At 45.4% G+C, this 15,789-nt stretch overlaps 1 protein-coding gene across 3 annotated transcripts in view; it reads left to right on the forward strand.

Annotated features, from left to right (window-relative positions):
- The window catches only part of LOC144611514 (AP-2 complex subunit alpha-2), an 87,911-nt gene that overhangs the window by 15,448 nt on the left and 56,674 nt on the right, over positions 1–15,789 (forward strand). For all 3 annotated transcript variants that reach the window (XM_078430647.1, XM_078430648.1, XM_078430649.1), the window contains exons 3-6: positions 3,646–3,788; positions 5,586–5,779; positions 8,422–8,551; positions 13,779–13,880. In XM_078430647.1, coding sequence (XP_078286773.1) covers positions 3,646–3,788; positions 5,586–5,779; positions 8,422–8,551; positions 13,779–13,880 — 569 coding nt within the window. The remainder of the gene's footprint in view (positions 1–3,645; positions 3,789–5,585; positions 5,780–8,421; positions 8,552–13,778; positions 13,881–15,789) is intronic.

Here is a 15,789-nt window from a genome sequence, read left to right on the forward strand (position 1 = left end):
CAATAGGTGCAGGAGTAGGCCATTCGGCCCTTCGAGCGAGCACCGCCATTCAATGTGATCATGGCTGATCATTCTCAATCAGTACCCCGTTCCTGCCTTCTCCCCATACCCCCTGACTCCGCTATCCTTAAGAGATCCTCCGCTATCCTTTTCAAAATGTTCCCAGTTTTTTTACCTCCCCGCTGTATTACTCGCGCAAGCGCTCGGCTCTTTTCCTCTTTTTTTGACCTCACTCACATGCCTGTACACTCTGCGTAAAAAAAAAACTTGCCCCACATCTCTATTAAACTTTTTCCCTCTCACCTTGTATGTTGGACATTTCGACCTGGTGGTGGGGGGGAAGGTTCTGACTGTCTATGCCTCTCATAATTTTATATACTTCTATCAAGTCTCCCCTCAACCGACATTCCAGGGAAAACAATCCAAGTCTATCCAACCTCTCCCAGCACATCATAATTGGCATTAAAGAACAGAAATCAAAGGTTCCCCACCTGACTGATCTGTACTAAGGTGCCAGTTAAGGTATTCTGAGGAAAGGCCACTGATCATAAAATATTGATCGGTTTCTCATTCCACAGTTGTAGCTTGACTGGCTGAGTTCTTCCACCATTTCTGTTTTTGTGGCAGTGAGGGTGATTGGGTGTCTTAACACTCAGCAAGTCATGCAGTATGCCATAGAGTCGTACAGTGTGGAAACAGCCCCTTGCCCACACTGATCAATATACCCCATCTATACTAGTCCCACCTGCCTGCATTTGGCCCATATCCCTCTAAACCTTTCCTATCCATGTACCTGTCTCAATGCTTCTTAAACCTTGTGATAGTGCCAGCCTCAACTACCTCTTCTGGCAGCTCATTCCATACACCAATGACCCTCTGTGTCTTTCCCCTCTCACCTTAAAGCTATGTCCTCTGGTCTTCAATTCCCCTATTCTGTGCAAGAGACTCTGCATCTACCCGATATATTCCTGTCATGATTTTGTGCATCTCTATAAGATCACCCCGCATCCGCCTGCGCTCCAAGGAATTAAGTCCTAGCCTGCTCAACCTCTCCCCATAGCTCAGGCCCTTGAGACCTGACCTCATAAATCTCTGCACCCTTTCCAGCTTGACAACATCTTTCCTATAACTTGGTGACCAAAACTGGACTTAATACCTCAAATGTGGCCTCACCAACGTCTTGTGTAACTGCAACACAACCTCCCAACTTCTACACTCAATACTCTGACTGATGAAGGCCAATGTGCCAAAGGCCTTTTTGACTACCCTATCTGCCTGTGACGCCACTTTCAAGGCATGTGTGGAGAAATAAGCTGTTAACATTTCAAGGTGAAGAACTGATCAATAATCTTCAACCTGAAATATTAACTCTTTCTCTGTCTGCAAGCTGCTGAATATTTCCAGCATATTGTTTTATTTCTGTAATGGAATAACTGTCAGTGGAGAATTACAAAGATTTTAAAAGGTTGTTGTATTTTGTCTTCAGTCAAGGGGAATGTACCTAGAAATCTGTCAAGCAGAATATCCTGTTTTTTATTTCTAAAAGGAGACCAGTTTTCTGTTCTGAAAGGAGACCAGTTTTCAGTGTAATGCAGGTCCTTGAATTTGGAAATTGGAAATTGTATTAAAATTGGAGAACTGAGTTGGTTTTGTAATGGTGGTCACTGCAATCTGGGCAGCTGCAGAACTGGTGCAGTTAACCAGTCAGTGTGGGGCTGACTTCCTCCTCCAAACACAGTGGGTCAGCGTTTTTTCTTGGTTTCCTATGTTATTCTTTACCCTGTCTACCTAAGGATAAATGCAGCCAACTCGTGGAACTGAAAAGAAACCACAGCAATTTCCCTCAGCACATCCTGGCTTCCTGTCATAGTCATGAGTCAGCTGTTCTCTGAAATGTGTTCTCTGTTGGGGGAAACGGTCAACTGTGTGCCTAGGGCCTGATCTGTACGAGGCTTTGGAGGGCATGATTGGGATTTAGGTGACACGTGAAGGAGGGAGGGGGGGGGAGGCCAAAAAGTCCACAAATCTAAATAAACTCCTTTCCATTTGTCATCAAAGGGACTGAGGATATTTGCACAGTTTTATGGATGCTGCACAATCCTCTCAATACTTGCTTAATTGACCATTTTCACATCCTAGTCAGGTTGCCAACTGTCCCGTATTAACCGGGACATCCCATATTTTGATCTAAATTGGTTTGCCTCGTACGGGACCACCCTTGTCCCGTATTAGTAGGGTTGCCAACTTCCTCACTCCCAAATACGGGACAAGGTGACGTCACCGCCCCACGGGACCTCACCCAGCCAGCGGCCACGTGCTCCCGCTCCATCAGGCCGGGCAGCTGCCATTGGTGGAGCGGGAGCACGTGGCCGCTGGCAGGGTGAGGTCACGTGGGGCGCGGGCGGTGACGTCACCTTGTCCCATATTTGGGGGTGAGGAAGTTGGCAACCCTACATCCTAGAACCAATGCAGCAAATGTTAGTTCTTTATTCAATGAACAGGTATTACAGAAGAGCCAAATCTTTTTTGGTAGGCTAAGGCTTACTGGATTTCCCGGTTGCTAGCCATTTTAACTCCTGTTACCATTCCCACACTGATCTTTCTGTCCTGGGCTGCCTCCATTGCCAGAGCGTGGCCACATGCAAACTGGAGGAGCAGCACCTTGTATTCCACATGGGTAGTTTTCAACTCAACGGTATGAGCATTTGAATTCTCCAATTTTAGGTATCACAAAATGCTGGAGTAACTCAGCGGGTCAGGCAGCATCTCTGGAGAGAAGGAATGGGTGACTTTTCGGGTCGAGACCCTTCTTCAGACTTCTTCAGACTCGACCCGAAACGTCACCCATTCCTTCTCTCCAGAGATGTTGCCTGACCCGCTGAGTTACTCCAGCATTTTGTGATACCTTCGATTTTTTTTCCCAGCATCTGCAGTTATTTTCCTCCTATTTTAGGTAACTAACCAAACTCCTTCTCTTCCCCCCCCCCCCCCCCCTTTCTCTGTGACCCACCTAGATCCATTCCTATTTCTCCCCTCCTGACCACCCTCCCCTTATCCCCTGATATTCCCCCTTCTGGCTTTACAATTCATAACTCATTTATCATCTCATATAGTATAAGAAAATAACTGCAGATGCTGGTACAAATCAAAGGTATTTATTCACAAAATGCTGGAGTAACTCAGCAGGTCAGGCAGCATCTCGGGAGAGAAGGATACCTTTTCTCATACCTTTTTGTTTTTTCATCTCTGTCGAACCATGTGCATATCAAAAACCTCTTTAGCTGTATCCATCTGTCACTTGCCAGGCTTTGCTCTGCCTCTTTTCCAGCTTTCTTTCTGCCCCCTCACCTCCCCCCCTCTCCACCCAACAATCAGTCTGAAGAAGGGTCCTGACCTAAAACATCACCTATCCATGTTCTCCAGAGACGCTGCCTGACCTGCTGAATTACTCCAGCACTCTTTGTCTGTTCTTAGTCTCTCTTGATGTTCTCATAATTTCCACCAGAGGTTACTGCAGAGCGATCAGGATTACGGATTTGGGTTAATTAACCTCCCCATCCACTTCGTCCTGATGTGGGATATGGTCCTGTGGCTGTGCTAGGTATTCTGTACACTTCTGAGAAACTCTTTTTTTTTTTGGTATAGGAGACAAGGCACTGGATGGTTACAGTAAGAAGAAATATGTTTGCAAGCTTCTCTTCATCTTCCTGCTTGGCCATGACATCGACTTTGGCCACATGGAGGCAGTCAATCTGCTCAGCTCCAACAAGTACACAGAGAAGCAGATTGTAAGTATTTATTTGTGCTCGGTTAGAACTGTGGGGAGGGTCATGGTGCTGTGGTTGTTATATGCAGAGAAAGTTAGATTGAAAGGAAACGGGTCTGGTAAACACCAGTCAACAGATTGGTTCCTCTTGTAACCCCCTTCAGCTTCACTGTTCAGAGATCGGAAAAGCTCGTGGCTTTATTCAACAAGAGTTTTGATTCAGAATTATCTTTATGAAATAGACAATAGACAATAGGTGCAGGAGGAGGCCATTCAGCCCTTCGAGCCAGCACCACCATTCAATGCGATCATGGCTGATCATTCTCAATCAGTACCCCGTTCCTGCCTTCTCCCCATACCCCCTGACTCCGCTATCCTTAAGAACTCTATCTAGCTCTCTCTTGAATGCATTCAGAGACTTGGCCTCCACTGCCTTCTGAGGCAGAGAATTCCACAGATTCACAACTCTCTGACTGAAAAGGTTTTTCCTCATCTCAGTTCTAAATGGCCTACCCCTTATTCTTAAACTGTGGCCCCTTGTTCTGGACTCCCCCAACATTGGGAACATGTTTCCTGCCTCTAACGTGTCCAACCCCTTAATAATCTTATACGTTTCGATAAGATCTCCTCTAAAATAGATCTCCGATAAAATCTGGTTGTGCCCGATGTTTCAACTCAAAACAGGGGGGGTCACAATTCCCTCAACTAACGAGGACAACAGAGCCAGACTGATTCCATAATTAAGCTGCACACAGACACGCTTAAGACTGGCCATTCCTTTAAATACTTTCCTTGATATCACAAAACACGTGTGTGCTCGCTGTTGTGTGCAAGGAGAGGTTGTAACCAGTTTGAGCACAGTGAAGTCCTACCCACAGTAATGAAATGATCATGTGTCACCTATTTAAGTACACAGCAGGGAAAGCTGCTTTCTTAACCTTTTCCAAAGTGTATACATTCGCATGTCAAATCAACTCATTTATTGATGTGTGCATTAATTCCTGATATTCAGCCCCCTAGGTTTTTGATGGGGTGTACTTTGGTGTACAAGTCATTGCAATTGTGCGGAACCTGGTACATGGGCCACAGAGATTTCTCCTGTATATCAATGATTATTTATCGTGCACTATTTGATTCTCTGAGCATTAAGCCCCGTACCATGATTTGATCTAAATGAATACTCCATTGTGCTTTCTCTCATCTTATCTCTTTTGGAAAATTTGTGTAGCAAGTCTCCAAAGGTGCCAACAATTCATTCCTGGTAACTAAAAGTTTAGTTTATTTTGTTTAGTTTAGAGATACAGCGTGACAAAGGCCCTTCAGCCTACCGCATCCGCGCCGACCAACGATACCTGCACATTAACACTATCCTACACACACTGGGGACAACTTGCAATTTTACCATGCCAATTAGCCCACAAACCTGTATGTCTTTGGAGTGTGGGAGGAAACTGGAGCACCCATTGAAAACTCAGGCGGGCACGGGGAGAACGTACAAACTCCGTACAGACAGCACCCATAGTCCGGATAGAACGCTAGTCTCTGGCACTGTAAGGCTGTGCCACTATGCTGCCCTAGCTTTGTCAAAGCTTGCACATTAAAGATCAGTTTGTGATTCTTCCCTGTTTCAACATCGAGCGTCAGAGTATCCAAATTGTGTTATCTAACAGGACCTTTGTAGTTCATTTACAATTTCCTCAAAGTTTCAACTTATGTTTAGTCATGTCAAGCATGAAATCTTCTAAGACTCCAATGGTCATCATTTGTATTGTGGCAATTCTTTGTGAATCCAGCTTGGACGTGTGTTTTGTCTTCTCAGGGCTACCTTTTCATCTCTGTACTGGTAAACTCAAACAGTGAGCTGATCCGTCTGATTAACAATGCCATCAAGAACGACTTGGCCAGCCGTAACCCTATCTTCATGTGCCTCGCTCTGCACTGCATCGCAAATGTCGGCAGCAGGGAAATGGCAGAGGCATTTGCTTCTGAGATTCCCAAAATCCTGGTGGCTGGGTATGTAAATCCTTCAACTGCAGTCTGCAGTTTGTATTTTCATTTGTGATGAAATACATTCTCTAAAGTGATTGCTGTGGTGCTGTAGAAAATAGAATTGAGTGCTTCAACCTTTTTTCTGTTCATAAGAAGCAGATTTAAACAATTCTCCATTTAGATTTAGAGATACAGCGCGGAAACAAGCCCTTCGGCCCACCGAGTCCGCGCCGCCCAGCGATCCCCGCACATTAACACTATCCTGCACACACTAGGGACAATTTTTACATTTACCAAGCCAATTAACCTACATACCGGTACGTCTTTGGAGTGTGGGAGGAAACCGAAGATCTCAGAGAAAACCCACGCAGGTCACGGGGAGAACGTACAAACTCCGTACAGACGGCGCCCGTAGTCCGGATCAAACCTGAGTCTCTGGCGCTGCATTCGCTGTAAGGCAGCAACTCTACTGCTGCGCCACCGTGCCGCCCTACTCCTAATAAACATTTCCACCTAAGAGGTTGAGTAATTTCTGCTATGAAGAAATAGCTATATGCTATTAGAACATTAATACCAAGACCTGTTCTTCAGAAGTGGGGAAATGGATGAATTGTTTAACTCTGTACCAGTCGTGGAAGTGTTTGATGAGACAACATTGAGCAATAGTTCCTAACCTGATGTGTGTGAACCCCTCACTTAACAGCCCCCGCTGTTCATCCACTTGTTATTTGGGAAAGGTGGGCAGGGGTTTTGGAATACTTCAATAATATTGGGTGAAAAGGAAAAATAAATGTTGTTTAAATATACTCAGCACGTTAGGGGGCCTGGCTATAGGGTGCCAGGAGTCCATGAGACACCTGCAACTCATTAAAAAGGAGAGACATGATCTTCCGGTTGCTAAACACTTTAACTCCCCCTCCCATTTCCATACTGACCTTTCTGTCCTGGGCCTCCTCCATTGTCAGAGTGAGGCTCAGCACAAATTGGAGGAACAGCACCTCATATTTCGCTTGGGCAGCTTACACCCCAGCGGTATGAATATTGATTTCCCTAACTTCAAGTAACCCTTGCTTTCCCTCTCTCTCTCTCCATCCCATCCCCTTCCCAGTTCTCCGACCAGTCTGACTGTCCCCCCGATTACACTTTATCATGGTATGTTTCATTGTTACCTTCTCCTAGCAAACAATGATGTATCTTACATGTTCCTTGAATCACCATTCACTTTGATACCTTGTTTTCATACCTTATCCTTCCTTATCTCTGTGTCTCCCTCTCCCCTGAATCTCAGTCTGGAGAAGGGTCTCTACCCGAAACGTCACCCATTTCTTCTATCCAGAAATGCTACCTGTCCCGCTGAGTTACTCCAGCATTTTGTAATGTTGCCAGGTGTTTGTTGGGGTGGGTGGAGGGTCCATATTTTAGTGTGTGCACAAATAAGAGATTTGGTTCAGAATGGGGTGCGAACTACTGAGATACTGACTGTAGGAGCCATTTACGCTTAAATTAGTCACTGTCATTGTATTATGGCTATGTTTAATATTTCTAGTTTCTGTGTTTTTTGCATGCTTGTGGGTGTGATTTGATGGGTAATGTGGAGTGTCCACATGGGAGGAGGCTAGCGTAGCCATAGAGACAGTTTAGTCTTGGAGGATGGAGAGAGTACAGTTTTTTACCACGTCAGCCACACTCGCGCCAGCCACACTCGCGCCAGCCACACTCGCGCCAGCCACACTCACGCCAGCCACACTCACAAGGACCACACTCACGCCAACCACAACCACCACGACCACACGGCAACGACCACCCGACCTTTACTGTGTTGTTTGACGAAGAAACAGTTGATAAGAACGGAAAGTTATGAATTACTCTTTTGATTTGTGCTACTTTAATAAACACCAATTAATCAAGAAACAGCGTTTGGAAGATTTGTTTTTGTTATCTCTGAGTGCGGTGTGTGCGTAAGCTATACCTCCATTCCATCCCCGAGCAGTAATGGCTATCAAAGTTGGACTTTGAGAAGGTATAGAAACTGCCATTACACTGACTAACCAATGTTGAGACTGGTCAAGGAGTGTTGATGTGACCTTGAGTATCCGCATAAATGTGTTCTGTGCCTACTGTGAAAATCTTACTTCATTTAACTAAATATTACATTTAATAATAACATCCGATTTATTGCATTCTTTTTCTTGTGTGCAAAGGCACGTTCCAAAGCAGTAAAAACAGAAAATGCTGGAAACAAACTCAGCAGATCTGGTAGCATGTGTGCAAAGAATTAACATTTAATGCGTCAATGTGCCCATTACACGTCTCTGCCTGCAATATTACCCCTCGAACAACTCCTATAACCCACTTAATTGGATGGTCCCTACAACTTGTACCTATGGTAACCCTTGTTTGTCTTATCACATATATTCGCTTTGTCCTAGCGATCCTTCTGCCACCTTCTCGGCATCTTAACTATCTTCCCATCTCTTCTTTTCCAGTTTTGGCAAAGACCGGAAACCTTCCTGTTTCACTTTCCACAGATACTGCCCGACCTGCTGAATGTTTCCAGCATTTCTGTTTTAGTAATTTAGCATCTCCAGCATCTTCGTTGGTCTTTGATTTACTTTCAACGGCCGCATTCATTTCTGACCTTGAATCTGTTGACTTTGTGTTGCCAGTGATACGATGGACAGTGTGAAGCAGAGTGCTGCCCTGTGTCTGCTGCGTCTCTACAAAACCTCCCCAGATTTGGTGCCCATGGGAGAGTGGACATCTCGAGTTGTGCATCTACTGAATGACCAACATCTGGTAAATAATGTTATCTCTGCTTTTATTTATTTTTGTATAAATTGATTAATTTAGTAAATTCTTCTTCCATTGCAAAATAGAGCTGTGCCAAACAGTAAGACCCAACATTTGGTGGTTCTTCTGCCAGAAACTATAATTACCCAACTCATCAAAGGGGAGAAATGTTAATTGGCGATGGGGTCTCATTCATTTTAAGCGTTAGAAGGAGTCTGAGGAACAGGAGCGTGCACCCTGAACCCATTTCTGTTTCAATATTCAGTGGGATCATGGCCAAACCTGTACCTCGAGTCTTCATTCCCATCGGATCTCCATGTCCTTTGCTCTAGTTGTGAATATTTTCAAAAACCAAGCATCCATGCAGGTGTATAACTGGTGGAAAGAAAGTGAAGTGTGAGAGATGGTTTGCAGGTGAGAGTGGAGTTGGACTAGTCTAGGCAAGTGGAGAGCATTCCATCGTATCTGGATGTGCCTCGCAGATGATGTGAGGGCATTTGGAGGTGGGCAGCTTGGTGCAGGATACTCTAGCCTTGCCCTTTGTTGATTTTTCAGGATGTAGTCCTTGTTGTTGAGGGTAGGACTCGTTGCTTGAGTGGCCACCTTGAACTACTGCAGTCCTTCTGGTGAAAGTGCCCCCACAATTAACGCTGCAGCCTACAGTGTTCCAGGATTTGATCGTGGGGACGGTGAAATATTTCCAAGTCGGATTGTATGTGCTTACGTGGCCCGTAATGTTGGAGTAGCAAAGGCGAGCAGCTGCAGTTGTAGACGGTGCACACTGCACCCACAGCTTGCCAGTGGTGAAGTGAATGAGTGTTTACCGTGGTACTTGTGAAGTGGGATTGCTTCCAGGTCCTTGCATGCTGTTGCGGCTGTATTCTTCCAGACAAATAGAGAGAGAACTCCATAATTCTTTTGACGTTCCATGGAGATGGAGGGAAGGGTTTGGGATGGCGAGAGGGCTTTGGGATGGCGAGAAGTATGCCGTTTGCTCAAGTCAAGTCAATTTTATTTGTACAGCACATTTAAACACAACCCACGTTGACCAAAGTGCTGTACATCAGTTCAGGTACTAATAAACGAACATACAATGGCACATAAACATAACAGCACATACATAAACAGTTCACAGCGCTCCCTTAGAGGGCCTCAAACGCTAGGGAGTAGAAATAGGTTTTGAGCCTGGACTTAAAGGAGTCGATGGAGGGGGAAGTTCTGATGGCAAGAGGGATGCTGTTCCACAGTCTTGGAGCTGCAACCGCAAAAGCGCGGTCACCCCTGAGCTTAAGCCTAGACCGCGGGATAGTCAGTAGCCCCATATCGGCCGACCTGAGGGACCTGGAGATAGAGTGGTGGGATAGAAGATTTTTGATATAAGGGGGGGGGCAAGCCCGTTTAGGGCTTTATATGTGATTAGGAGGAGCTTGAAATTGATTCTGTACCTTACTGGGAGCCAGTGGAGAGAGGCCAGGATCGGGGTGATGTGCTCCCTTTTACGGGTACGCGTCAGGAGTCTCGCTGCGGCGTTTTGGACTGAAGGATCCCAGCCTCTGATCCGATGTTATAGCTGCAGTCTTTATGTAATATTTCTGGTCATTGGTGACTTCAGGAAGTTGAAGGCAAGGAATATGAAGGGGGCAGCACAGTAACGCAATGTTTGAGTTGCTGTCTCACAGCGGCAGAGGTCCGGGTTCGATCCTGACTACGGGTGTTGCCTGTACGAAGGTTCATATGATGACAGCGTGGGTTTTCTCCTGGTGCTCCGGTTTCTACCTGGACTCCAAAGACAAGCAGGTTTGCAGGCTAATTGGCGTGGTGAAATTGTAAATTGTCCCTCGTGTGTGTGTAGGATAGTGATAGTGTACGGAGTGATCGCTGGTCTGAGTGGACTCGGTGAACTGAAGGGCCTGTTTCCGTGCTGTATCTCCAAACTAAACTAAACTAAACTAAAAAATCTAAAGACCAAACAACTGTATTCCGTTGAAGGACAATGATAGGTTGTTTGTCACCTTGTTATTAGAAATACTAATAGCCTGGTACTTTTGTAACACAAATGTTAGTTGTTATTTATTTCACAAAATGTTGGAGTAACTCAGCAGGTCAGGCAGCACCTCAGGAGAGAAGGAATGGGTGACGTTTCGGGTCAAGACCCTTCCTCAATCTGAAGAAGGGTCTCGACCCGAAACGTCACCCATTCCTGCTCTCCTGAGATGCTGCCTGACCTGCTGAGTTACTCCAGCATTTTGTGAAATAAATACCTTCGATTTGTACCAGCATCTGCAGTTATTTTCTTACACTACCTGTTACTTGTTATTTATCAGTCCAGGCCTTAATGTTATCTGGGATTCACTGCACGCAGGCATGGGTTGCTTTGTTTTCTGATGAGTTACAGAATGGAATTATCCATTGTGCAACCATTGGTGCATTAGTGCATTTCTGACTATGTGGAAGAACTCTCATTAATAATCGAGTTAGAGGTATTTGGACTTGGTACAGTGAACAGAGCAGCGACTATGTCCTGTGGCTGGAAAGGTTGCCCACCATCAATCATAATCGCTTTCCTTTGTGCAAGATATGACTCCCAACAAATGGAGTGTTTTCCCTTTGCCCATTGACTTCAATTTATGCCAGAGTTCCTTATTCTCCAGTCAAGAGCACTCAACTCTCCTCAAAAATTAGCTCTTTGCTCCAAAAGCTCATGTATGTAGACTGGTGTGGTCTAGAGTCATGTGGGTCCGGCAGAACTCAAAAGGGGTTGTAATTGTACTGGAACGGGTTTGTCTGTAGTTGAAGCTGGCTCAGCCATACAAGTTTAGATATCTGGTCCCATAATATTTTCTGGATCTTGTGTTGTCTCCTGTTTCTTGACATTGTGAAGCATCAAACTGACTGTAGACTGGGCATCTCATAAGGAAGCCAAGGCGGACTAGCCATTGCAATCCTCCAGTTGAATGTGGTCACAAATGCTTTGGCATTGTCCGTGGCACTCGTGCCGGACCTCTTTCGTTGAGGAAGATGATGTTCTTGGATCCTTCTCCTGTGAACTGTTTAATTGTTCTCCGCTGTTCAAAATTGGTTATGCCAGCAAGGTAGAATTTTTGATCTGACCTTCTGATTGTGGGGCCCATTTTGGCATGCTGTACCTTGTGAACGAGTGAATAAACGATACTTTATTATCACATGTGACAGTGAGATCCTTTGTTTTGCATACCCAAGTCACGACATATCTGGTGTCGACAAAGTTACAAAATATTCCATTAGTCCCCAATGGTCCCCCTTTGTTCTCGGTGCCCCACCCACCCACACGCCGCATCCCTCTTTGTTCTCGGCAACGCGTCTGATCTCGGCACCCTCTGGGCCCCTCCGACCTCCGGCACCCATGCGACCCATAAGCATTCCTCTGCAGCTTTGTTGAATTGATACCTGATTTTAAAAAAAACTATGGCTGATCAACTCGTGCATGCTTTTCTATACTGTTAGTTCCTCGTGTTAATATGTAACGCTAGAATAAGGGATTTATGTCGGGTCATGAAATTAGTTTGCGGAATAGATATCTCTTGCTGTTGATGGTCTCCAGTGTCTGATGTTTTCCCTAATTTGAGCCGCCGTATCTGTTGTGAGACGATCCCATTTATCACGATGGTAATGCCACAAAATGCACTGGAGTGTAGCTTTCGTGGCCTCCTGGAACCATGAGTTGATGATCGAATTGGGCTTGGGTTTTGAAGGTTATAAGGAATCTTTTCTCTGGAGTCACAAGTGGAAACTGGCTGTTCCAAAATTATAAGCAAGTTAGTCGTTAGGATTTTAGTTAAGCGTGGTGTTCACATTAAATGCAATTCTATTGAAACTTTAAAGTAGAATTAAATGCCCTGTTCTTCTCTGCCTAAAATGAGAAAACGCTGATGTATAGAAATGAGGCTGAAATGTACACCTTGCCAACTCACTTTTTGTTTGTATTACTTGTATTGAAGGGCTGTTGTTGCTTTGCAGGCCAATATTGTGAAGAGCTTGCATTTGTCAAGGTCTCTCATAGAGCTTTTTGTTGAAGTCTGAACAAAGCTTCAAAAGTCCCTGATAAAATAATTCCATGATCGTTCAGTTGATACTTGAATATCTGGAAAAGGAAAATAGGGTTTAACATTATATCTGGGGACATGGAATAGGCTGAAGAGCTGCTGATTTTGGGATCTGTTAGTGACACTAGGGCAGCGTGGACAGTGTGTGAAACATCAAGGTATACTGACCAAACATGATTGTATTGTGTAAGCCTTATAGAACAGTGAACAGCACAGCAGAGGAACAGGTCCTTCGGTCCATGATGTCTGTGCTGAACATGATGCTCAGCCCAAGCCTTATCTGCCTGGACATAATCCATATCAACCCATATCCCTCCATTCCCTGCATTTCTAGGAGCTTATCCAAAAGTCTCTTAAAAGCCACTATCGTATCTGCCTCCACCACCACCCATAGCAGCATATTCCTGGCACTCATCACCCTCTGTTTAAAAAAAAAACCCTGCCCTGCATTTCTACATTCAACTTTACCCCACTGACATTAAAGCTATGCCTCCAGCATTTGATATTTTCATCCTGCAAAATAGGTTCTGACTATACCTCTCATAATCTTACGTACCTCTATCAGGCCTCGACTGCAACCTCCGTCGTTTGAGAGAAAGCAATCCAAGTCTGCCCAAGCGGTCGGTCCCTGTGGCTAATACCCTGTAATCCACACATCACTCCTCTGTAGTGGGGCGACCAGAGCTGTAAGCAATGCTCCAGATGCGGTCTAAACAAATCCCCTTAAAGCTGCTTGTGACTTCCTGACTACGTGTCAATAAATCATAGTCATAATCATACTTTATTAGCCAAGTATGTTTTGCAACATTACGAAGAATTCAATTTGCCATACAGTCATACCAACAAAAAGCAACAGAACACACAAAATACATTTTAACATGAACATCCACCACAGTGACTCCTCCACATTCGGCGAAAAAAAGTACAATCTTCTTCCCTTCTGTGTTCTCCCGCGGTCGGGGGCCTCGAACCTTCCGTTGACGGGACGATCTTGGCTCCCGTGGCCGGCGGCGTTAAAAGCAAGCATACCGTATACCTCCTTTACCACTCTATCTGCTTGTGTTGCCACCTTCAGGGAGTTAAGGGCAGGAGCATCTACATGTGTTAAACATGTGTTACATGTGTTTCACAGGAGTGTCTATTCATTGCAGGGTGTAGTAACAGCAGCGACCAGTCTTATCACTTGTCTGAGCAAGAAGAACCCTGATGAATTCAAGACCTGCGTCTCGTTGGCTGTTTCCAGACTCAGTCGGGTAAGTCGTCATGGAATCATAGTCTTCATCATTGAAACCTGCCTTCCTTCCTTTTGTGAAAATTAATTTCCGTTAGCTGATCTTTTTGCTGTGTTTTTGTGGAAAACATGTTGACTGCACTGACTGCTACCTTCAGAAGCTTTTAATTAATTAATTTAAATCGTTGAAAACATTAGCGAGGCAGCGGTGCTGGTTTCCGACGGGCACGGTTACGAACGCCCACACATCTCTGTCCTCCATACAGCTGGCAAGCTCCTCTTTTGTCTCTACGTATGCGTCTTCCGTCAATGTCTTCAGCATGGTCTTGTTTGGTCGTCCCGGGTTCCGTCTTCCACGGGTGGGTTCCCACAGGACAACCTTGTTTGCTGGTATTTCTGGGTGGCAGTGGCAATGACCAGCGAGCCTCATCCTTCTCCACCTGATCTTCTCGGTCAGAGGTGGAATCTCCCCGTAGAGCTGGGCTTTGGTGGTGTGGTCCATTCAGAAGTGATAGGAACAGAATTATGCCATTCAGCCCATCAAGACTACTTCGCCATTCGATCATGGCTGATCTATCTTCCCCTCTCAACCCCATTCTCCTGCCTTCTCCCCATAACCCCTGACACCTGTACCAATCAAGAATCTATCTCTGCCTTAAAAAAATCCATTAACTGGAGACTTCAGAAGTCCCTGTTGATGAAGCTGCTGTCAAATGTGTGTGAAGAAGGGTCTTGGCCTGAAATGTCACCCATTCCTTCTCTCCAGAAAGGCTGCCTGACCCGTTGAGTTACTCCAGCTTTTTGTGTCGATTATCATCGGTTTAAACCAGCATCTGCAGTTCCTTCCTACACATTTCGTCTAATGTGCCAAGTCATAAAACTGAAAAACATTGTACAGTTTGGCGTGACTGGTCATCTTTCAGGACAAGAATTAATTACAAGGAAACGACAATGTTGACTGGGCCTCTAACTGGCAAATAAATTGAACACAAGTGAGGTATTGCATCTTGGTAATAAAATACACCGATCAGCCAAAACATTATGACCAATGACAGGCGAAGTGAATAACATTGGTTATCTTGTTACAATGGCACCTGTCAAGGGGTGGGATATATTCAGCAGCAAGTGAACAGTCAGTTCTTGAAGTTGATGTGTTGGATGCAAATGGGCAGGAGTAAAGACCTGAGCGACTTTGACAAGGGCCAAATTGTTATGACTGGGTCAGAGCATCTCTGAAACGGCAAGGCTTGTGGGGTGCTCCCGGTCAGCAGTGGTGAGTACCTACCGACAGTGGTCCGAGGAGGGACAAACCACAAACCGGCGACAGGGTGTTGGGTGCCCAAGGCTCATCGATGCGCGAGGGCAACGAAGGCTATCCCGTCTGGTCCAAACCAACAGAAGGTCTACTGTGGCACAAGTCACAGAACATTTTAATGGTGATCACGGGAGGAATGTGTCACAATACACAGTGCATCGCACCCTGCTGCGTATGGGGCTGCACACGTAGGGCCAACAGCATATTAGGCAGGTGGCCATAATGTTTTGGCTCATCAGGTCATAATGTTTTGGCTGATCGGTGTAAATGTGCATTTACTTGGAAAATTAGAATCTAAAATAAGGAAAGGGCCTGTGAGAACAAACGCAAAGATGATTATTGGCACAGGGCATGAAAAGCAAACCATGTGCTTAATATTTGTTACCAGAGGTACAGAACTGAAAATGTACACGAGGTTATGCTAAGTATAACTTATAACTTAGGGGCGGCACGGTGGCGCAGCGGTAGAGTTGCTGCCTTACAGCGAATGCAGCGCCGGAGACTCGGGTTCGATCCTGACTACGGGCGCCGTCTGTACGGAGTTTGTACGTTCTCCCCGTGACCTGCGTGGGTTTTCTCCGAGATCTTCGGTTTCCTCCCACACTCCAAAGACGTA

This window comes from Rhinoraja longicauda, chromosome 40, assembly GCF_053455715.1.
Source record: "Rhinoraja longicauda isolate Sanriku21f chromosome 40, sRhiLon1.1, whole genome shotgun sequence".
NCBI classification, from domain to species: domain Eukaryota; kingdom Metazoa; phylum Chordata; class Chondrichthyes; order Rajiformes; family Arhynchobatidae; genus Rhinoraja; species Rhinoraja longicauda.